The sequence below is a fragment of the Thunnus maccoyii genome, chromosome 9 (genome assembly GCF_910596095.1).
Source record: "Thunnus maccoyii chromosome 9, fThuMac1.1, whole genome shotgun sequence".
NCBI classification, from domain to species: domain Eukaryota; kingdom Metazoa; phylum Chordata; class Actinopteri; order Scombriformes; family Scombridae; genus Thunnus; species Thunnus maccoyii.
The window spans coordinates 30,194,935-30,219,527 of record NC_056541.1 but is presented as its reverse complement, the minus strand read 5'-3'; the positions used below and the strand labels follow the sequence as shown (position 1 = coordinate 30,219,527).

The 24,593-nt window shown below is 42.9% G+C and overlaps 2 protein-coding genes across 4 annotated transcripts in view; both read right to left on the bottom strand.

Annotated features, from left to right (window-relative positions):
* mtmr3 (myotubularin related protein 3) overlaps positions 1–2,875 on the bottom strand; it is a 36,349-nt gene extending 33,474 nt beyond the window's left edge. For all 3 annotated transcript variants that reach the window (XR_006098086.1, XM_042421041.1, XM_042421042.1), the window contains exons 1-2: positions 2,705–2,875; positions 76–151 (exon numbers count right to left, since the gene is read on the bottom strand). The gene's annotated coding sequence lies outside the window, so the exon portion shown is untranslated. The remainder of the gene's footprint in view (positions 1–75; positions 152–2,704) is intronic.
* A 450-nt stretch (positions 2,876–3,325) lies between these two features.
* The window catches only part of cux2b (cut-like homeobox 2b), an 88,412-nt gene continuing 67,144 nt past the window's right edge, over positions 3,326–24,593 (bottom strand). The window contains exons 5-22 of the mRNA XM_042421040.1: positions 20,856–20,996; positions 20,435–20,600; positions 19,406–19,485; positions 18,935–19,001; positions 16,617–16,665; positions 15,839–15,943; positions 15,272–15,454; positions 15,103–15,161; positions 14,955–15,003; positions 14,590–14,689; positions 13,609–14,238; positions 12,096–12,197; positions 11,090–11,928; positions 8,582–8,747; positions 8,089–8,394; positions 7,806–7,994; positions 7,435–7,711; positions 3,326–7,268 (exon numbers count right to left, since the gene is read on the bottom strand). Coding sequence (XP_042276974.1) covers positions 6,455–7,268; positions 7,435–7,711; positions 7,806–7,994; positions 8,089–8,394; positions 8,582–8,747; positions 11,090–11,928; positions 12,096–12,197; positions 13,609–14,238; positions 14,590–14,689; positions 14,955–15,003; positions 15,103–15,161; positions 15,272–15,454; positions 15,839–15,943; positions 16,617–16,665; positions 18,935–19,001; positions 19,406–19,485; positions 20,435–20,600; positions 20,856–20,996 — 4,322 coding nt within the window. The 3' untranslated portion in view covers positions 3,326–6,454. The remainder of the gene's footprint in view (positions 7,269–7,434; positions 7,712–7,805; positions 7,995–8,088; positions 8,395–8,581; positions 8,748–11,089; positions 11,929–12,095; positions 12,198–13,608; positions 14,239–14,589; positions 14,690–14,954; positions 15,004–15,102; positions 15,162–15,271; positions 15,455–15,838; positions 15,944–16,616; positions 16,666–18,934; positions 19,002–19,405; positions 19,486–20,434; positions 20,601–20,855; positions 20,997–24,593) is intronic.

Genomic DNA, 24,593 nt, shown 5'->3' with positions numbered 1-24,593 from the left:
CAAAAGTACTGACAGCCACAGTTACAGATACAGCAGATGTCTAAAAACATAATGTGATATGTCCTTTAAACTTACCACAGACAATCAGTATCGGACAATGAGCAGTCCTGATGATCCTGTTTGGGAACTCTCACAAGTAAGACATGGAAATCTGTGGAAATGAAGGCAAATGAATAATGAGCAAATGCTTTTCCTCAGAAACCTGTCTATATTTTGCAAACAGCAGACTTCTTCACTGAGACATTCTAGCTACAGAAGCCCTTTTGATTCCCTGGCAAATATAGCTGTACTGGTGGTCACAGTGGCGTGCATGTCAACTCAGAGATACCACTTCAACTCAGTTGTGGAATGGAAAAAACACCAGCTGGATCTTAAAGCACTAAGTCTACAGTCTAACCAGCATAAAAACATGGTGCAGTCACATGAACTGATCATCTAATATTCACCTTCAGAAATAAAGAACATGCTATCCATATAATACAGATTCAATAAACCCCTACTGCAACATGTAGAGGTTAATACAAGCTAATAGCAGGTATGGCAAATGTGACAGTATAAAAGAAAACTTATTTGAGGTTAATTTACCCAACAATGATTGGTTATAAGCCAAAATGGCTGGTTAAGTACAAATACTTTTCCCAAATACTTGCAGCACTTGGCTGGTGGTTGGTATTAATTCCCTGCCAACGAAAAAGACGTCACTCACCAAGACCACTAAAAAAAATCCCAACTTTTTTGTTCAGGAAATGTTAAACTATCTATACAGTGCTGATCCTTACAGTGATATCACTTAACACCTCTTTTCAAAACAGGCAACCTGTTAAGGATCTTTCAGCATACAGGCCGCAAATAGTTGTAAAGGTCAGCTACTCTTGCAGAGACTGAAATCTGATCCGAGAAGGTCAGTGAATGAGCAGCTCAGGACCTCAATACACCTTCTCAGGACCCTTTAAGATGCCGATGGGCAGAAGCCACACAGAAATCCCACTGCACCAGCGGCAGAGGACGCACTGCCTGGTCGTTGAGAGTGGTGTGAGGCTGCCAGGGGGGAGGTCATTACTTCACTGAGGAGTCCAGTTCATTGCTGGTGCTACCTGATAAAGCATATCTGCCACACACACGGCTCTGTTTACCACAGCGGGCTCATGACCCGTGGCTACGGCTCAGTCTGGCTCTGAGTTCAGAATCACACAGCGGAGGCTAAGCCCCTTAGAGCCTTAACGTTACTTCTATCCCGTGACAGGCCATCGTGCATCACAGGCTGCAACATTATCGAGCAAATAGCCCCAATCTCCAAACTCATATTATCAAGTTTCAAAACGAAAAACTGACCGAGGCGATGAATTACAATGATTGACAACAAAGTTTGACTGCAACCGATCAGCTGACAGTCTGATAACGATATTGAACACAACAGCGGCACTAAAAAAGATTTACTCACATAAAAGTAAATATGTTCGCTAACTTTGTGTCTTACAAAATACTTCAGATTCCGCTAGCTTAATGTTAACGTTGTGGCTTCACTCTATCATCGGCTAACACGCTAGCTAAGATATAATTTAATGTTGGCTAGCATTTGCTGAGGAGATACAGATAGCAGCATCGAAAACACATACAAAAACACCTCTGAATCCCAATCTTAATGACTGAGAGCAAGCCAAATGCTCTGCAACATAACTGTGGATAAACCAATTATTGTCGGTGTCTCGGTTTAACGAGTGACCGTGTTAATTGGAGACTTTCGGCCGAATACGTCCGTAGTTGTCGTAGTCACAGCTGTAGAAAACACGAACAGAACACGTAGCTGTCCTCATAAAAGGATGTTCAATACAGTGTATATTCGTCTGGTCCTTTTTGTCTTACTGCTTTACTTTAAGTGGGGGGAAAACTAGCTTAGCAGAACAACTAGCGTCTTATGAGGAATTTAACACTATTATACAAGTTAATTGATTGAATATGGGCCACCTTCCGACTGAGGATTACAGCATAAAACCCTAGAGTAGGCTATAGGTTTGTTTACCACAATTTGAGAAACGTTACGAGAGGTGAATGAGTCTTGCTGAATACAATTCAACTTACGAAAATTGTTAGCGGGTATATTAAACACAGAGGAGTATGTATTTAAAATGGATTACAATAAAACTGAAGGCTGTTCTGTTCGGTTTTTTTTTTTTCAACATCTGCAGTCACTATAAGTAACCACGACTCATTCGGCTGAAAGTCACCAGTTAACACGGTCACTCGTTAAACTGAAACAGTGGCACAAAAAGTCAACAGCTAACGTCGGGCATGCTAACAGGTTGGTCAGACAGATAACTCATGTGAACAGATAAAAATAACTAGCAGGCTAGCAGCCACCGCTGCTCTTCCTTCTGTTTGAGTAACGTTAAGCTCGCTTTTTGCTGCTAACGTATAGTCAACCAAGAAGAGCACCTCCGTGAAATAGCTAATGCTAGCAAGCTAATGTTTGGATTACAAACAGCCGACAATTAACAGTAACTAACAAGCAGTGTGTTGTTGTTGTGTTGTAATCTCATAGTACTCGGTGTTTGCAATAGCTCTGACACAGACGGCTAACATTAGCTGACTGAGCTAGCAACAGCTCTCCGCTACTGATTTTGTTGTTATGAGATGGAGGGCGGACCCCGAAAACGGAGGCCTCTGTCAAAACACACCGAGCGATTGCCACAACCGGCGGACTCACCCGCGAACGGAGCGATGAGAAGTTAGAAGCCAAATATTCATCCGAAGCCCGTGCAATTACTAAGCAGCAAATAAACCTGGATTGAGTAAACATGAGTCATATCCGAGCCGAGGCCGCTTCACTGCGTCCCTCTTCAGCACCGAGCCGTCGTCGCCATCGCCGCGAATTCTCCTCCAGTCCAACGACTTACGTGCGTGTGACGTCATCGCGTGGGAGCTACGCTCTGGGCGGAGGAGGGGCTCAGATACACCATGCGGTGCGATCATGTAAACACTGGCTGCAGGCTGCTCGAATAACTCAATATAATAGACATGAATGATATTCACTCAATCACAGTAAGGGGGGAATCATCGAAAGAATGCTAATGAAGCGAACAATATGAAAATGACCAAATGTCCCAATTAGCTTTAATCGATTAATTATTAACTGAATGGCTTCATGCCGTTTCAGGTTCATACATTATTTGGACAGAGTGGATTTACAGTCCATTGATATGTAGGACTGAAAGTTTGTACCGTGTGTATTAATTTGTGCTGTTTGTAAATGTGGCAGACCTCACTATATAGAAATAAAGACACAACACAGCAGGATCTTAAACAATTATGTATTGAATGATGGCTTACATTATGCAACTTCAATTCCAAGACACTTGGCATACTTTGTCCATTCTTTAACATTTAATAGTCTGACACGTGAGGCCTTTGACAGTTATTTAAGCCTGCAGGACACTCCCCTTTATTGGCTCACAGCTGACTTTCAAATGATTTTTTTTCTTTGTGACAAACCCTCAGTATCAGAGTTGTGAATACTGTTTCCATATTAACAACTCTGAACGAAATCATTCAAATTTTGCTGACCAATTACTTCATTATTTAGTGACTAATGTCAATTATAAAATAAAACCATCTAATGTGTAGGGCTCTTGTCACAAAAAGCTTTGCTTTTTGTAAACAGGGTTACAAAAGGCCCAACACCCCTCTTTAATCACACCGTACCACAAGGCATTACTCCTGTGAGGATAATGCATGAGGCATATGATATGGCACAAAAAAATCTTGATTTAAATATTCACCTGGGAGCGATGTTTACTGGGTCATCATTGGGTTCTGATTTGACAGCATTCATGATGACAACGTGAGAACCAAATTTATTAGCTGCACCATGCTTGGACTTCACTAATGTAAAAAGACTTAAGTGCTGATTCAATGTCCCTGTGCAAGAACAACAACACAAAAACACAGTCTATCCCTTGACATGTGACCAGAATGGATTTGCATGCAAAACAATGAGATGAGCTTTACATGAAGAGATAATGGTCTGGGTAAATACATTTCTTTTTCAGTCATATGCCCATGTTACCATGAAAGACAATGAAATTTCCACATAAGAAATGCCACTTCTAATCATACAGTATATTATGCACAAAAATGGTGGTACGAAAACCAGAGAAAAATCTTCTGTGGCTCCAAGAGAAAAAGAAAACAACAGTATTTTAGAGAGCAAAGTCTACTGATCCCAAAAATGCAACAACCCATTAGCCTCATCCTGGTAGTTCCAATCTACAGTGTACTTTGACACATCTGTGTAATGAATTACAAAACAGCAATAACTCTCCAACAAATCACTGCTTCCTGCAAAAGTTGCAAATCCCATATATATATACAACTTCCACGGGTCCAATTAATATATAACGGAGTCATTCTCTACACCACATAATGTTTGTCATAGTCACCACCAAGGATGAGAGCAACTGTTTCAGTAAAGCTTTAAAAAGCAAGACTACCCTGAGAGAAGGTCTAAAACGTGGGCAAGCTTGCCAGACCAGAACTGGCTTGAATGGGTTTGGTTTATTAAATCTGTACACTCTATTTCAATATAATCAGCACATTTTGTTCCAAGAATGTAAGATATTATTTTTAGTAATTGTGTAATATATATCTCTAATACAATCCAAGTCCTCTGAACTATGTAGACATGTGCAAGTGTTAACTACCAACTTCAACGATACAGTAAAGGCAAAGACTTGTGGACACTAAGTTAAGGATAATGTTGATATTTGAAATTTTCTTGAGTCCTCACAATTATCAAAATCTAAGTGCTGTAAGTAGTTCATACACGAGGTATTGAATATCTAGTTAACTGTTCTGAGTATAAAATAGAGGCAAAATACATAAAGAACATCTTGCAAGCATGACAAAGAAACTACAGACACAATACACAAGTGGTCAAAGATAATATGAGGGGATACCTGTAACCTTTTGTGTCCTTGAATATAGTGTACTTACAAATTGAATGTTTTCATGTTTTCATGTTGATGAGAGGTCATACTGCAATTATCATGCTCTCAAATACTGTGAGCTTTAGCCCCAAAGGAGATCAATTCACAGCACTGTAGTGTTGCTCACAACAGCTTTACCTTAAACACCATGCCAGTGCTTAGAGGTTGAGGTGTTTCGTCAAGTATACATTATTCTAGCTACAGTAAATGACCCATTTTGAGAAAGTGCACTCAATCAGGTGTTACCCGTGAGGTAACCTACAAGTGAATTACTAGCTCCCTATCTTTTCAAACAGCAGCATATTCTTTGTAAAAGACAGATTTTGCTCATTTAAACTCACCCCTTGCTACATGTTTGATGAGTACTTTCCCTCTATTTATTCAAATAAGTGTGGGTCATGTTTATGTATAAGAATGAAACGCATGGTCATAGCATGATGTGCATCACCATAATCTGAGGTAAACTGGGTGTCCTGTGTCTTGGCCCATTACAGTCTGAGAACCAGTGCCTTAGAGGGTCAGAGAGGTAAGTCTGAAAGAAATCATGTAAACTGTGCTCGTGCGGAGTGAATATTTCACTTACTACCAAAAGCACAAGGGCCCTAAACTGTAAACCTCAAGGATTATTCAAAGAAAAAAAGAAAAGAAAACACTAAAAGTACTCTACTCATTAGATTTAACGTTTCCTTTTTTGTTATTTTTTGCAGGGTTTTCAACTTTTTTTTTTCTCTTGTTTTCGCTCAAGTATAATCACAGGTGACTAACTACAGAGGATAACAGGGTCAGGTGAGTACCATGCTACATCAGGTTTAGAGAAGGCTATTGCAGACAATTCTACAACATGTACAACCACATTTTATACGTGTGAGTTACAAATATTTCAAAACATATCACCAAGAAACTAAGTACATACAAGATGTTGAATATTTAGAGTCTTAAAGGACTATCCCTCAGTCAGTAATAGGATTTCATGTTACTTGACTTAAACTGTCCAGTCTTACAGACAAAATCTGAAAAATTGCTATTCAAAAAGTAGCAAATTTGGTCAATGTCTCTTTTCAAATAGTTATAGTGCTTTTAATGGCTTAAGACAGGGGTCTTTTTTTAATCTCACCCAGTGGCAATCTACAGAACTTCAGTGTACATTTTATGACACCATAGCTGCAAAAGTCTTCATGTCAAGTCCAATAGGTAAAAGAACAGCTAGTGCTGTCACATTTATTTCAAAGTAGTATGCCTTAAAAAAAAAAAAAAAAAACAAATACACATTTATAAACTTTTTTTCAACTCTAAGTTCTTGTAGGGAGTTTCGCCGTATGTTTAGCTCTGCGTTCCCATTTCCTATCAGTTTTCAGTCTGAGAGGACAGGCCTTCAGGAGCCAGGCTCCACTCCAAGTCTTCAGGAAGCTTCTGTTTGAGACTTTCCTGTGCACCGCGAGGGTCATCAGGACTGGATACAAGTAAATGGGGGCTTAAAACTCCCATTCCAGTGTTTCTTCTCGATTGGCTGCTCTCTCCAGCCTATGGATGATGTTATTGAGGTTGGCCATTTTCTCATTGCGTCTCTGAGTGCTTCTGTTGAGTTTGGGGCTCTGGAAGGGAGGGAGTGGGTTTGGGTCCTGGCTGTGATTGGTGCTCGTTGAAGGCGGGTTGGGCAGCGAGGGCGATATGGGAGCGGAGGAGGAGGGGACGGGAGAGACTGACATCATGAGGCCGGGTGAGGATGCAGCAGAGGGGGAGTTGAGGGAGACCTCCAGGCTGCTGCGACAGGGCTCTGATGAGGCCTTGAAGCTGACCGGGTCAACAGGCGACTTTCCGGAGTCTTCCCCCTCATGCCTGGACTGGTTGGCTCTCTGTGGGCCGTCTATAGAGACTGCGCCAGGGTAGAGCCCCTGAGCCTGGCTGCACATCCCCTCTTCCTGCCTCAGGCTCTGGCCAGCCAAGTGGGGCTCACGACAGCCAGCGATGGAGTCCTCGTGCTCGCTTTTCAACTGCGGGAACTGCACTGCTGTGGAAAAACACTGAACTCTCGACTGTTTCATGGAGCCCTCCCGCCCCTCCTCTCCCTCGTCTTCCCTGTCTATTGCCTCCTGTTTGACGTGAGGGGATGCGGTGTTGGCGCTGAGAGGGTGGCTGGAGTGGATGTGTCCTGAGGGCTGCTGCAGCCTCCTCTCCTCTCCATCGGAGTGGGGGCTCCGTGTTGCTGAGGGAGAGTAGCTGTGGTGCTCAGCATCTGTGTCATTGTCTGGCAGACCCTCCATCAGCACCTCCCGTCGCATCCTGGACCTGCACACAAACACTGCTGTTAGACCGTCACTTAAAAGGCAAACACTCAGGTGTCAGAATAAAAGATATTTGAGTTTACTTTTCTGATTTACAGTTCAGGTATTCAGGTGCAGTTTGGAGTAAATGCAAAATGAAAACAACAGAGTAAAGGTCACATTAGACTTGCCTGTAGTTGTGGAACCAGTTGATGACAGTGTTGGTTTTGAGGTTGAGCTGGGAGGCCAGCATCTCAATAGTGTTCTGAGAGGGGTAGGGCTCCAGCAGGTAGGCCTTCCTCAGAGCTTCCTTCTCCTCAGCTCCCAGCACCACCCGAGGCTTCTTCACCTGGCTGTAGGGACACAGGTCCAGCGAGGCCAACGCTGGACTCACACACTCAGAACGAGTGCTGGGCGAGTCGCTGTCCGAGCCAGTGCTCAGCAGCCCATACCGCCTCTTCAGATAGGCTGCAGGGAAGACAGTGATATCCAGTATAAAGGGATTACAAAACACCAACAAATTCTGAATTCATACTGGTTGACATCACTATATAGTCCCCACCTTTCTTCTCCATCTTCTTCATAGTCCTCAGTTTGTCCACATTGTGAGGATCATTGAGCCAAAGTTGCATGCGGACAAATGGCTCCCTGCCTTTCAGGCTGAGTTTGTGCCAAGGTTTAGGCCTGGACAGCAGGTCAGACACCGAGCCCTGAGTCAGACCCAGGATGGTCTCCCCGAAAAGACGCTGACCTGTGAGGGAACAAACATACACTGTGTGTGATGCACTTGTGTCTGCATTCACGAGGAATGTCGGTTTAACCTCACAAAGTAAATACAGACTCACCTAAGTTGTTGTCTGTTAGCACTTCCTTCACCTTCTTGGTGATGGCGTAGGTATCCAGCTCCGGAGACATGGCCACCAGCTCCTGGATGCCCAGTGGGTTTGTGGGCTGATGCAGGGCCATGAGGCTAGGGGTGGACTTTCCTCCCTCTGTGTTCGGGGGCAGCCCCAGGACCAGGCTCTCAGGCTGCTGATTCTCCTTGCTGCTCTCCAGGGAGAGGCTGACCGGTTCAACCGGTGGACTGGGATGGCTCTCAGCTGGGCTTGGGGGCGGGGAGGGCGAAGACTGGGCCGTCACTGGGCTTTTATCTGGAGGTGGGGAGCATCACAAAAAAACAGCCATAAGCCTATAGCCAGGATGTAGCCACTGCAGCAGTCCCACTTTGTCCTTTCATTGTTTTTTTAAAGTTTGATACTTGGTATTGCAGCATCTCAAGCCTTATTGTTGCTGCCCATTTTAGTGTATGCGAGTGTGTGTTATAAACTGCAGTCTCACCCTGAGTGTGGCCCTGGTTCGGGGGCTGATTGAGACTCTGGCCGAGCTGGTCCAGTAACCACAGCTGCATGCGGATGAAGGGCTCCCTGCCTTTCTGGGTCAGCTTGCTCCAGGGTTTGGGCCGAGACAGCATGTCGCTCACACTGCCCTGAGAAAGCCCTAACACCTGTACCATACAATACAAGTTAATATATTGTGACTCAACACACTATCTGTAACAGCACTAAAAACAAATGTATAAATGGCACACCACTGACTGATTTTCCAAATTATTACCATCAAAAAATCTCTTGCACACCTGAATAGTCTTTGTGACAGGTGTGTTGGTGGAGTAGACATGTACTTGAAGGAAGTAGGGACACCTACACACTGTCTTCACTTCTCAATAAGCATCCTTTAACAATGTTTCGGTCAAAGAAAAAAGATATACCTGTAGAAAAATGTAGTAAAATGTTCTTTATATTAAAGGATCTTTATTGAGAAAGTTCTTCCTTCAAATTTTTGAAAGATAGAAATCTCTTTGCTCATGGCAAATGGCCTCAGTGATACACTTTCATCACACAACCACTAGAGGGAAGCAAAATACCATAAATGTTTATGTTGAGTCAATTCAGATTCAGTCATTTAACTTCGATTTGCGGCACATTTCATGGATGTGCAAAAAAATCGGTGTGCTGATCATTTTGACTGATCATGAAGTAGAGTATGTATGGTTATAAACCAACAACATAAAAGGCTGATGATTTTTCTTTTTTCTTTCTTCACTTTTTTGATTTTTGAATAAAATCTCAACACACTTGAGTGTGCTCAAGTGTTTTATAGAGCTCACTGCACTGTTTTAAACCTGAAGTATACTTTACAACACTTGAGTATTTACAAATTTGAATAGTTCTCCTCTCATATCATCAAAGTGTAAAATCTGCACCATGAAGCTTGTTATATTTTCTCCACACCACAGAGAATGAACTTAGGCAAATGAAAAAGGTGCCTAGGAAAACTAATATGGAACATAAGTTGGCTAATTTCAGGAAAAGTCCCCAAAAAAGTGTTTACATATTCATAAATAACATATATTTCCGCCTTTCCTGATTTTCTACATATTTGTCCTACTGATTGGTTCCAGATTTTTAAATAAAGTATAACATTTGACCAAGGTATAACTCATTTTAAAATGTTGAAGGAACATACTTCCCCTATCCCCTAAAACCCCTATCATCCAATTGAAAAAGTATTTACCCCCTTAGTTACTCAGTCATCAATAATTAGATTCAGATGATTGAAATCTGTTCGGTCTAAACCGTACACTATGTAAAGTAGCAAATCATGGCACAATCAAAGGAAATGTCAGAAGAGATGAGAAAAAAAGATGCATGCATGAGTACTTGTAGACAGTGTAGTGTGATGAATCCTGCTGCCAGCCTCCTAAAAGGTCTATAAGGGTGCAGTGAAAACTCATCCAGGAAGTTACAGAAGTAACCAGCAAAAAACTCAGAGAACTGCAAGTCTCTCTAGTGTCTAATAAGGTCAGCACAATAAGAGAGAGACTGGTCAAAATTGATCCATGGGAGAGTAGTGAGATGATAACCACTGCTAACTGAGATAACCAATGCTTTCATTTATTTACAGAAATGTACTTGAAGGTTTTTCAAATTTCCTACACAGAGACCAGTAAAAAGTGGAACATTTTGGACACTGATTCTGTTGTGTCTGGTATAAAAGCAAAGTTTTTCATACCAAGTGGTGGTATGAATTGTGCTCAGTGCCTCAAAAATTCTGGAGGAGTTATAGTCATCCGTCCATGAGATGAAGCATATTTGTGTGATACCACAAGACAATGATCTAAACAACAAAATTAAGTCCAAATCTGAATGGCTGAAAAGCATAAATTTAAGTTTGGGCAGCCAAGTCAATGTCCTGACTCAAACTCAGCTGAACTGAAACGGATTGTGCTTAAAAACCTACAAATGTGTCTTCCTGCGTAAAGAGCGGGGTAAAATCCTTCACTGTGATGTGAAAAACTGATATCAAATGATAAGAAGCTTTAGGCTGCAGTTATTGCTGCTTAAGTGGTGCATCCTATTATTACATTTAAAGCGGAATTACTTTTTCACATGGATGATTTGAGTGTTTGATTACTTTGTTCCTTACATAAGTGAAATAATAAAAGATGTGGTTTGTGTTAAGTCATGTTACATTAGTCTAATATTACATGAAACCATTCAGTGTGACTAATATGCACAGGAAAACAGAATGGCTTCTTCCATTCATTGTCTGTAGATCAGGGGTACAGCAAATCAAGTAAAACTAAGTTTACAAGTTGTGTAAAGATATTTATATTTATCAATGAATTTAGGGTTAAAAGAGACAGAGATGTATGCCCTAGTAAAAACTAACTATAAAAATGTTTTACTTAATATTCAGTTTAATATACAAAATTTAAAGTATTAATTATAATTCTTATAACCGTTCGCATGTTCTCATATTTTATATGAAAGGGCAACATCTGACCTTTTCACCAAAGATCCTCTGACAGATGCCGTTCTTTGCCAGCTTCTCCTTCACCTGCCTGGTCAGCTCAATGGTGTCCACCTCTCGGTACATGTACAACTCATACTGCTCTGGAGTCAGTGGCGGCACAGTGGGCTTGAGGGCACGGGGGATGTAGGCCGGGTAGTAAGACAGCCGTCCAGGGCCGGGGCCTGGCGACTCACCGCTCACCGACGTGTCTGACTCCACCTTCACTTCCACCGGCCGGCTCAGTACCAGCTCGTCCTCGGCGGCAGAGGCCTCCTCGCTGTTGGGGAGGCACTCGCCATTCTCCAGACGAGGCCAGGGCCTAGGCAAAGCAGAGGGCCCGGAAGAAGAGGAAGACAGGGAGGGGGAAACAGAAGTGAAGGGCCGAGAGCTACCTCCGCCAACGAGACCCATCGGCCCCCGCTCCTGAGACCAGTGCTGGTCAAAGTAGGTGCCCGCTTCGCCGATCTCTGATTTGACCTTGCGAATGATGTTCTGGACAAAGGCGGCTGGGGAGAGAACGCTGAGGGGCGTCTGGGGGCTGTTGATGGGATTGGCCATGCAGACAGTAACACAGCCCCCCTCTTCTTGTTTGATGGAGATGGGTAAAGGAAGGCCCCTGGAGCGCTCCGGGGGCCCCAGACGTTCCACCTGAGCTCCTGAGCTGGCAGTTGAAGCCCTCCCACAGACCTCCATCTCCATTAGGGTCTGCTGCTGGGACTCCATCTCCCTCCTGGCCTGTTCTAGGATACTCTTTATGGTTTCGTCAGAACTGCTGCCCGCCCCATTACTGCTTCTGCCTAAGGAGGCACTCAGAGATATCTTGCCATCACCTAGACAAGAAAGACCCACACGCTGACACTGATGCACACATTACCTTTTCAGTTTAGACGCATTAAAATAGTGATCGAAAATAAAAAATAGAAACATTATTGTCAATAAAAAATATCAATCACTATGGCTTTTAACTATGATGTATCACTAGCAGCTCACTCCTCACCTCCCCGCTGGGACTGGATCTCCTTCTTGGCCTGCTCCAGGATATTCCTAATGGCGTCGTCTGACCCAGTTTCAGGAGTTCGGATGCGCGGAGTGATGCTCCCTGTCACAGAGGGTAACAGAAAGAGATAGAGATAGAGAGAGAGCAGAGGGGAGGGGGTGAGTGGGATGGTTGATCAGAGAGCAGTTCCAAGGCTTTGCTTTTGACTGGTAGATCAATGGCTGCCTTTGAGCGCGTGCTGTCTGAGGTTGCAGTATACGGGAAGCTCAACTTTCAAAAGCTGTGAATCTAGGGAGAAAACAAAGTTTAAAAGTAACACTACAAACATGGCAGAGAAAGCTGTGAAGAAGTCAGGGATGAGGTCTTAGTAGATTAAGAAGTTTTAAACGTATACATGTCCAGGAGCTAAGCCACCAAAACAAGATGGCAGGAGTACATCTGCTTTAAAAACGTATAGGCAGATTGTATCTTCATACACTCGCAAATTTAACACTCTCAAAAGAACATCCTTTTATTTTATGACCTCGGTCTTATTTGATTAGCTTTGGCCATGATTCCCATATGATAACCTGGTGACACCTGTTTAACAACAGTATCTAAACCATTTATTCTCAGGACAAAATTCACAATATTTTCTTACTTTTCCACAAATCCCCTGAAAAGACCAAAACCAACAATGAATAGTCTCCATACATATTCTGACTTTCTCTCCCTGTCTGTGGCACTCCAAACTCATTGCTTTCTACTGAAGACAGAAATCATTAAAAATGGCTCACAAACATATAGTTTTATTTTTTTAAAAGGCACAGAGATTTACTAAAACAGCTGGGCACTGTAGTTTTTAGTAAACATTACTAAAACAGTGGGGGACTACTGTTGCAGGGGACTATTTTCAGCTGCAGATTTATACAGATTTGGTGCTCTAGTGAGTATTTACTGCAGCAGGACAGTGTATGTAGGATTAACTCAAAATAAACTACAGCGTGTGTTTTCATGGTAATGAAGGAAAATGTCATTCAGTGCAACAGTATGGCTCACTGATGTGTTTTTATATACTTTTTAATGCAGCTCTACATAATTAGTGTATGGTTATCCATGATTGGGAAAGCACACAAAAACAAGAAAATGGTGATAGTAGAAAAGTTGGTTTTTCAATCTAATGGACTGCTGTAGACTGTAACCATTTTTGAGCAATCGTCGATGTGTTTTGGTACAGAGGAATTAGATATGTCAGGCTTTGGATACACACATGGTACTTGTTACTAGGATCAATTCATTGTTGGTTTGGGTGTCTTCATGAGATTTGCTGGTAATAAGAAAAATATACCTGTCATTGTCAGTTTTCACTTTCAAGAAATTGGTTTGGAAAATATGGTTAAGGAGGAGACTAGTTTAAAACGTGTCTTGATTGCTCATGCCCCTTCCCCTATCGGTTCCTGCTTTTTCCCACCCGAACCTGTAGTCTGCATGTTTTTCTAATATTTTCTGTCCTGTTACAGTCTTATCCACTCACCTCTTTGGCGGACCTGGATGGTCCTAAGTGCCAGGATGTTCTGCTCATCAGAGAGGAACTGCTTCATCTTAATAAAGGGTTCTTTGCCTTTCACAGTCAGCTTCCTCCAGGGTTTGGGCCGGGCCAGGATCTCACTGACCGAGCCCTGGGAAAGGCCCAGCACATAGTGGCCAAACACACGCTGGCCAATGTTATGCTTCAGCAGCTGCTCTTTCACCTGGAAGGCAATCTCTGCCGTGTCCAATTGGTCCTCGTCCCCTGCAGTCGAGCTGCCGCTTTCAGACTGATCGCTGGGTAAGCCAGCGTCACCACTGCCTGCCCCCGCAGACCCTTGAGTGGCTGACATGAGGGCAACTTTGGCTGCATAGAGGGCGGTGGGAAAAGCCATTAGCCCCTCCTTTTTAAAGTGTGGGGAGAGGAGCTGCTTGTGGAGGAGGTGGTCTCCTGACAGTCGGTCTCCAGAGCACGGCGACACGGAGAAAGGACGAGGGAGATCATGGCTGGAAGAGGAGCCGTCAAGGGTGGGGGGGCCAGGGCTGGGGGAGGCACGGCCATCTGCCTGAGAGGAAGACGAGTGGGAAACGGGTGGCCTGCCTGTCTCTCTGCCTGCATCCTCAGACTGGTCATCATCTGGTGACAGAAAACACATGCTCACCAAACTTTATACATACACATACAGCTGCATGGCCTCTGCCGAGCAACCAAGAACAACTAATTGTTATCCAGCAAAGACGGATATTTCATGAATTAACTCACTTGCTTTCTAGCCTTGCAAACCCAGACTCAATTTTGCAGGCTCAGTTTATGCAAAGAGTCGACTCGAGAATCGATTGAGTCTGCCCAATGAGCAACAAGCAATCAGTGAACTAAGGGGAGTTTTTAGAAGATGGCAAAACTCACTGCCTCAAAAAACTCTAGTACCTTGTGCTTAACTATAAAAACTAAATTATATAGACAGACATGAGACATGAGACATTTTACCATTGCTGTGCAAAATGCGGGCCTTATCCATCAGGTACTTGTGAGATGGAAGAAACGCCTCTTTATCCAGCAAAAGAGCCTCTGCAGCCTTGGCAGAATCCTATATATACACACACACACACACACACACACACACACACACACACACACACACAAAAGCTGTTAATTTTCGATTAATCAATCACAGTGGCTGTGGATATCCTTATAATGGATGACGATCATTGGTGCATTCAATGGCACTGCTGTAGTTATTCTTCCTTGACAACAAAAAAAAACATTAAGAAGAAACCAAAGGTCTACTTTGATAAGAGGAAGTCACGGCTGTGTGAAACTGCTGTGTAAACAAGAAGCAGGAGAAAATATACCTGGGACGAGCTGCCATTGGCAGAAGCCAGCTTCATCACCTTTAGGATACTAGGGGCAGAAACAAAGATGCAAAGAAAGTCAAATTCTTGGATCCAAATTCAAATAATTATGAATGATTTACACATTCAGTCTACACCAAATTGTCACCTGAGTTCAGTTTTAATCTCTTCATAGTCCATCTGGGACTGCAGTTTAGCCTCTAATCTCTGAAATGGAAAAAACAGTGGAAGCAGTTCACATTAAAAAAAAAATTATCAGACTCACTGACAAGGTGTTCATCGCGTTCTGCCACTTCTTATGTGTCAGAGCCACTCACCTCAATAGCTTCTGTCTTATAGGCCAGCTGGCGTTCCAGCTCTAGGATCTGATTGGCTGAGGTCTCCTGAACTTCCTGTAATGTGAACTGCAGCCGCTGAATGTTTTCAAGAAGACGGAGGATTTCGCGGTCTTTAGCCAGCAAAGCAGCCTCCAGCTGGGAGGGCAACACCTCACTCTTCTCCTGACAGGGCGAGACGGAGACATGACAAAGGGTGTGAGAGGGAGAGGAGAAAAAAAGTGATAGAAGGAGTGAGGAGGAGAGGAAGTGTGAGAGGCTGGCTAGTGATTCACGACTTCCTCAGTGTTGATAAAATTCAGACAGCTAGAAAGTGAGAGAATTTGACTTCAGAGATGATGATCAGGTAACCACTAATGCTGCATTTTAACAGGCCACCACCCACAGAAACTTAAAAAAACAAAAGAAAATCTGAAGGAGAAACATCATAACACTAAACATATTGTTGATTGACAGGTAATCTCTGGGGAATGAACGACAAAAATACCAAAGCACAATGCCAAAAATGAAAGAACAAGCATTTCACAGACCAATACACATCACTCTTACCCTGCTAGAGCCCTCTGTTGGATGGCAACTCCCTGTGGTGCCACTCTGACCACTGGCTAACTGCTCCTTTAGCCTCTCCACTTCTCTTTGGGCCATTTCTGCTCTCTGCACACAGACATGGTATCACAGTGTTACAGTTTTCATAGACCAGCCACATCAATTGGCTAATGAGATGATCAAGGTGAGAGCATATACATAAATCAAAGGAGGCACCCTTGCTCTGAAATTTAGAGCCGACTGAAAACCTGAGCAAGGGCCTGAGCAGACGAATGCAGCCACGGGTTTATTCTGCTGAGGGGGCTGTTTAGTCAGCCCACTTTATTCCCCAAACTGTTTACCTGCTCTGTCACACCCGGTCTGCTAATTAATGATTCATTTTGAGAACATTTATCTAGGAGCTGCTGGCAGAGAGCAGCAGAGAGAGAAAAAGAGCGTGAGAGAGCGAAAAGCAGAGGGGAGAAGAAAGGAGCAGAAGAAAAGAGGTATCACCAGGATAGGAAGCAATCAAGGCAATGAGATAACGAAGAACCCTGGCGTTCGACGCTCCGGCATCAATCGCACTCGGCAGTCTCCTGTTCTCTGCTGAGTGGAGACGTGCTGCCACAGAGCGCCCACTGACGGGAGCTCGGGTTTACACTCGCTAATCACACGCTCAGGGGAGGGGAGGGTGCACACAGGACGGAGGGTGTCTAATTAAAGCCAAGGCTTGATTACAGGAGTGATTACCTTAACGAAGGAGTATCTCAATCAAAGAAGTGTGGAGGAAGACTGTACTCACCTGGTTTGCCTTCTCAAGATTCGCCATGATGGCGTCGACCTCCTCGGCCCTGAAACACACACACCCAGGCAGAGTACCACAGGATTACTGAGGAGATACTCTCACTCTCAAATGAACAACAAACACAAAAATCAAGCCCAACTGTTGTTGTAACACACCTTTTGCACTTTTTAAGTGGCCAAGGTTCTAGCAGTAATTGTAATTTTTATTATCTCCATATATGTATTTCAGGAAATTAGGAGTTTAATGCCGTTATCCAATCCATCCAGCTGTGACATGAGTCATGACCTTAAAATGCAAAAGTGCTGTGTGTGTGTATTTTTGAGACAGAATGAAGAACTCATTCTGCAGTCTGTATTTTTGAGACAGAATGAAGAACTCATTCTGCAGTCCTCTTTAGTCAGTTGAGATGTATTCACACACTGAGCGAAATCCTTGGTTTCTGTTTCAGTGCCTCTATTAACAATAACTAACTGAGCTTGTTGACTGCAGTGCAACACAGCTCATCCTGAAAATGGACCACAATCCTGAAGCTTTGGAACGGCTAACATCTCCATGGTAACAGGAGTGTCTCTAAATTGTGGGACTGTCTTGAAAATGTTAGATAGAACCAGGAATTCAGGAGAAGAAATACAATTTCTTAAAAGAAATTGAAATCTATCCAGTTTATGTCCTCTAATCTCAGGCGTACATCACTGTCCCTCTGCTGTACCACAAAGGGGATCTGGGTGAATGGATGAATGGCAATTTGTACCCTCCGTACTCTTTTGAGATTCAACTCCAACTTCCCTCCATACATCTAACAATCAGTCTAATTTAAACAGAAGCTCAGCAGGATTATTCATGAGGTTTGTTTGAAGTTCAACAGTTTCATTTTGCACACATGGGACCTGATTTTCAAAAGGTAGATAAGGATGAATTAATGAGGAAACTGTGATTGATTTAAATATGCACATAGGTTTCTCAAGTTTCAGGACACTGTGGTCCTTTTTACCAAAAGAAGAATTTGTTCAAGGAACATATTGGAGTTTTTTAAATCCAAATTAAACAAACTTAATTCGTCCGAACCCTTATCGTTCATGTTTGCACTTTAACTACTCCTATTGTCGCACAACAGGCTGCATAATTACCTAAAATTTTTAAAATCCAATAGAATCATTGTGTCACAAAGACTCAAGAAAGCAAAATACAATACTCCAATATTTCTACAGTAGGACGTGGAACCAGTCAGATACTGCAACTGTCTCAAACAAACCTATTCTTGGCATTAATGATCATCAGTGGTGTTTGGTGCAGCCCTGGTTTCAGAGGGTCTTGGCCATGCCCAGGTCCTATCAATAAGGCCAGGATAGATGGTGCCCAGCTGACAGCACACACTAACAGGTGTCAGCTCCACATTTAATGAACTTGTGCAGTACAGAAAATGTTTTGTATTGATTACCTGCTCAGCTACTCAAACCGAAGCAGACAAATAGTCTTTCTTATCAACATTGAGGAAACAGTCAGTGAGAGTAATAGAGCCATGCCCGGTGTTCAGAGGCTCGGGGTCAAGGAGGGATAACTGTAGTTGGAGCTCTGGGGTCAGTGGTGCTACTGTCCATGACAGCAATGTGACCAGGACAACACACACATACACACACACACACACACACACACACATACACTGTATGACAAACCAGGTAATGAAGATGGCCTTTCAAAGTGCAGCTGTATGGGAAATGTAAGGCCAACCTGAAAAAGTGTCCAATCCAACAAAATGGATGGCAGTGGGTCCAGAAACATCAGTTCAATTGCGCCATGGATTAAGCCTGGGAGAAAATCCATTAGCAGCGGCTGACTGTGCTCTGGAGCACAACCCAAACAAAGGAGTGTTTACTTTGAATGTCTATCGACATCCTTCATACAAGCTCAGATTCATTTCAGGCATGCGGTGGATACATTGCGCTCAAAGACCAGGACAAGGTAGAGTGTTTTCTGAAGCAATCTTTAAATGGAGCAATTCTTCTTGAGGGCTGTCAAGGCCCAGCTGCCAGTGAAGGCAAACACAGACCTCTCTCATCGACCTGCATTAGTGGCTGAGTCACTCTCACTCACTGCCTTTACAATGGCATTCCTCAGCTCTACACTGGACATGAGTTTATGTAGGCAAAATAAAGAAGAGTGAATTCAGCACTCGAAATGCTCTAGTGTGGAAGGCCATAGAGATATTAGTGTGCGGCCACCATGACTGGACAGAGAGGGGAGGGGGAGGTATGAAAAAGTTCTTCAGAAATAGATGGTACAGTAAACAGAAAATGTAAAATGAAACAGTTTCTTACTTGTTCGTCATCTCTTGGTTATATTTACACCGCAGGTCCAACAGCTCTGCCTGTGCAGTGTTCAAAGCTGTTGAGGCGAAGACAGGGAGAAGTGAGATATTAACTTCAAAAACAAAACACATGAACTTTGACCTTAAAGCTACATTACTGAATTTATTTGCCAGTACAGTTTTTAGATATATTATCATATTTTCCATATTTCAATTACAAGTCAGTTTTAGCTCAAATATAACCAATGTAGGGACACCCTTAACAGTCACAGAATTCATGGAAAGCTGATGTTAAACTTACATATGATATCATTTGGTAAAAATGTGATAGCTTTAACTTAAAGCTATGAAAACAAAGCAGCAGCGGAGCGGCTGTGTTGCAGTAGGGGGCACCATACTGCAATTATACAAGTATAGGCTCTTCAATATGTTGAAATTAAATTTAACAGCTATAGTGCGTGCCAGTGTTTAAACCACTTACATGAATGCAGAACCTTGATCTTCTCCTCGGCCTCTGATAGTCTGTCAGCCAAACTAGCATCAGCGCTTTCCTCCTCCTCCCTGAGAGAAGAAAGTCTGTCAGTTACTACACTGCATCATGTCCACACTATATGCAACTTTATGCTCTGAGACATAAAAATATGTTAATCCCAACCTACCCCTGCCTAGAAATGGCATATACAGAGTTCACAGACAAACTGAAATTTATGAATGTGGATGCATTTTAGGAGCCTTTCAGAGCACCATGTATGCATGATTGTTTTTGGCTAAATGGGGATATTTAGGCTTGTTTTCTTCTGGGTCACAGACAGAAAACAATTGATCCTACTTATTTATTGTTAAATCATTATAAGAATTGATGAATATTGTTGCCTTAAAAGAGTACTCCACCTATGTAGGATCAAAAAGGATCAAAACTGAGGCAGAAGAGACAGAAATATCATCTTTTTTTATTACATTTTTCTTTCTTGTCAAAACCTGGCGCCCACATTACCCACAATGTAACTCTACTCAATTTATTTGACTGTACAGATTCGGGTTTGTTATACTAGTAGCAGCTAATGTAGCCTGGAGCTGTCAGCCTCAAAGATGAGGAGCGGGCTACAGAGGTCTGATAACCTCACTTCTCTCTAACTCCACACCCCCAGATTTGTTTCATTTTCAAACTTGTAGTGTTCAGCCCCAACTGACGCTGAGGCAATTTATCAAACTTCACATAGCTCCCCCTTGAGCCACAAACGGCTTAATACAACTTTTTTTTCACCTGTGCAGTAGTACCCCCCAAGACCTGTAAACAGACCTTGATGTGTAAAATCAGTAGAGTTCCCCTTTAATGAGCATAAAAATTGGATTGGAAAATGGTTTGGGATATTAAAGGGTTACAATCTTCTTCTGTCTATCTAAAATAATTACTTCAGTAAACCTGTGTGGCTATGGAGGTTTATTCATCTCTTTTAAGAAATATAAATCTTGTATTAGCCAGAGGCAGCCAGCCGGCAGTGGTTCTCACCCTCGTTCGTCCTGTTCAGTTCGGTCCTGGCAGTTCTGCTGTGGGGAGCCAGGGGCCCCAGGAGTTGGTGTGCTGTTGGGGGTCATCAGGGAGGCTGGAGAGCTGGATTCTGGGGCGTCTCCTGTCACTGCTGCCCCTGAGGCTGCTGGGCCGCACTCTGTGGGTTCTGTGTGCATGGAAAGAGCTGCCATGGGTTTAACATTCACTGAGTGCTCTATAATTAACAAGGCAATATGATAAAATAATATAAAGTCCTCATAATGTGACTTTTAAAAAAATACTTTTCTAGATATTTTGGTACTATTCACAACATTCTCAAGACCTGGTGTATATAATTAACTTGCCAGCACTTCCAGACCTGCATTAAAAAATGTGTATTCCAAGTAGGGTGGCTCCCTAACGTGCATGATATTGGCCTGACCTGTCTTTTCAAGGCACTCCAGGTGTTTCTTCCAGTGCCCGCTGATCTCCCTCACCAGGGCCTTGCTGTCTGGGGCTGAACTCTGAAGCTGCTGCAGCCTTTCCTCCAGGGTGTGTGAGGCCTCCAGCACAGGAGCCGGATCTTTGAAAAACAGACACAAACAAATCTCTGTAGAAAGAACTACCAAGATTGACACGATATCCATACATTCCTATTTTTCAAAAAAAGCAAAATAACTGTTTTACTGTGTGCGCTGCCTGTAAAGCACATTACAGAGTTTTTTGCATCGCAGTTTCAACAGAGGCAGACTATTCCACTGAGACTTGTTTCCAAAGAGTGACTCTTAGACTTTCCCCACTCGGGCGCCTTTGAAAATTTCACAGGCTGGACCTAATGACACAAGCCTGGATCCGACCCTTCACATGTTCAGATATCAAGTCTAATGAGTCTTCTCATGTGCTGATAAATGGCAAAGAAGACAAAAAGATTGCCATGAATATGTGACGGAGTCTTAAGTTCCATGTATACACCTAGGCAAAGTGTAGAAAAAGTCTGCTCCTGAAAAGGGGGTAAAAAAAAAAAAGCAGGATTCTTTAGCACAACAGAGGAGCTGTTTTGCAATGCATGCGCAGCAGCACCGGGCCCATGGGGCCAACTAGGAGGCTGTTTCTCAACTAACAAGTCTCCTCTGTATCATTTGATCATTTAAATTATTATGCCAGGAATTCTCAGGAGGCAGCTCGGCACTCCACATCACAGGGCTGTTTTTAATCTTCCCCTTCCCTTTCTTCCCCTCCCGAAAAGTTCAACAGCTCAGAGAGAGAGAGCTGCTCCTGTTGTGTACCTGCCTGCCGAACACCAAAGGAGGTGACATCTAGTGCCAAAGCACAGAGAGGGAAGCTCAGGGGAGCTCCTTGACAAGGGGGGAGGCAAGATGTAGAGCCACGTGCACACACACGCACTCACACGCACACACACACACACCACAGCCCTTCAAAACTCTAAAAGAGGAGGAAAATCGCTGCTTTGCCGCACAAACTTTTCTCCCACAGCTTTCATCCGCTCATCTTAGACTTCTGTGTGGAACCCAATTGGATCCCTTCTTCAGTATGGGCACTGACTGAAGTGACTTTTCATAAGAAGTTGGAACCACAGACGTTTAAACTTTGCCAGATGCCACTGTGAGAATGCAAACTCTGAGCCGACAGGCCACAAAAATAAATGCTCATCAGAGACTCAAAACTTCTACGACGTGCAATTTGTTGAAATCCTGGCCATACATTGCAGCTCGCCATATCTGCATTTTCATCAGACAAACATTTTGGGCCATTTAATTGATTGAGCTATTTTTCCCAGGACCGTTTACAGTCAAACATTGTCTGCATTCATTGTTACACCAACTGTGGAGATATTGCATCAGTCACAAGGGACATCACTATTAAGAGCACAGCTCTTCTAAGACAAACAGGATGACTTAAAGCACTGCTATTCCATCGACCCACTGTCACAGAAATCACTTTATCAGCCTCTTTCCCATATATCCTTTCAACTTTTAATGATCAAAGGACAGAGATTATAGTAAGGGATCTCTCACACATGGACAAGCCAGGATTATCAATCAGTGGCAGGGGAGTAAAGTAAAGTCAAATTTAAAGTGAAGGGATATAATTTAAGTCTGTATACAAAATTAACCCCCGTCAAAGTAGAGCAGCAGGGATACTCTCAAAGGGCCAGGGATATACAGTTACTGAAGGAGAGTCCAGAAGGACTGCTGATAACTTTGGAAAATAAAGCTACTAATTGATGTAGTTCATAAGCAGCTGTGCGGCTTCTTTTTTGAGCGGCTCTGATGGTAAATCCACCAAATAAAACCTGGAATGGTGGAGGAATTCAACACTAATCCCGCCGCTCACATTTCTGCTCATCAAAAAATACAACACAGTTGACGAGGCATTATGTACATCAGGTGAGTCACATCACTCTCCATGCAAATAAACGCTTCAGTTTTTAATTCATCCCTTATCTTAATCATGGATGATTGGATGTCTGCTCTGAGGTCATGATAACTGATCGGGCAACAGCACCTCGTTTAAGCTAATAAATCACAGGACATTTAATACATCATTTTCTCTGGTGAAACACAGGTCCAGCTCTGAAGGAATCGCAGCCACCAAGAGGAGCAGAGTGACACAGGAGGGTTCAATATCATCACCGGGAAAATGTGGAAATATCTGTTCACACACAATGAGAAATGTCTGCCATTAAATGATAATTCCAGTTTAATACAACTGGGGTCATATTTTTGTATTTTTGGACATCATTTCTATAAGTTATAATACAACTGTACCCACTAAAGTAATTGCTGAGATCTGGGAACATTGCTACAAAGTCACATGGGGCAAGAAACAGCAGTCACACATAGCGTAATGTCGTCTGGGTCTCTTAAGTCTTAGAAAATAACCCAAATAATGTCATCATTTGATTTGCATTATGGGACATTTAGAGTTTTAGAACTTTACCTATACAAGACACTAAAAGTCACAATATCTCTTCAGTGGCATCAGTTTGAACTATTATGTTTTTTTAATCTGTCTCTCACAAGTCAGGTTGAACTGTTTAACATTCACAGTTAAACAGTTCAGCCAAATTATCTAAACCAATGTATTTGGGGGTAAAATGAATATGAGCACACCCAAAATGACGGTAATAACCTCTCATTACACGGGAAAATTGTTTGATCATAATCACTGCAAGTACAGTTGGTAATAGTTGGTATCAGGAAGTCAATCTGTTAACTGTAAATGGACAGTTTGGGTAATAATCTTACAGTTCGCATCCATTTTTTGTTCCAAATAAATTCTCTTGTGTTTCTTGCCACATTCGACTTTGTAGCAATGTCACCATGTTCCCAGATCTCAGAAATTAACAGAAATTTAGAAGAGAAATAAATAGACCATAAATAGAAAACAGAAAAAATGAACCTTTATTTAAAAGGATGGATATGTTAAGGCAAACCACAGATTGACTTTGAAATTAGTTTCATTTTTGTATACAGTGTATTGAAAAAGAAGTTTTTGCTCTTCACATAGTGTGGATTAGCTTCATCCCTAACTTGCTACTAGCCAACAAAAGTTACCAAAACTTTTAATTGTTTTTACACAATCTCTGCATTGATATTGAGTTTCATCACTTTTACTGAGCGGTAATGAGGCTGCCATCCTGTAGCTGCTTCCTTGTGGTCACTGAGTTGCTGTTTCTGTGCTATTGCACATCTCAAAGCAGGAGGCAGTTAGTGTATCTGGGTGAGCCTTCAGTCCATGGTGAGCGGAAGCCAAAGCCTGTCAGAGGCTGGATGGCTCAGTGGACTGCGGGTGGCACTGTGGAGGATGGTGCACAGGTTCAGGTGGGTGGGGGTGGATCAGGGTGGTGTGCGCCAAGACAAGCAGGTGTGTCAGGGCGGTCCGTCTTGGCCCTGTCAGCGATACACCATCATTAGGCGGTGTGGGCGCAGCAGGGTGCACCATTATGTCTCCCTGGGCCCTGTGTAATTACGCTCTGACATAATTAACCCAGCAAGCCCATTAGCCAAGCATTGGCTGGCTGAAGAGAGAAAAAAACGCTATAATTATTTGTTGTGCGCATGTTAATGAGGCCAGCTGTGTTCCCATCATACAACACGAACAAATTAATTTACAAGGCTGTGCTCCAAGGTTTTTTCTTTTCATTCAAAACAGTCTT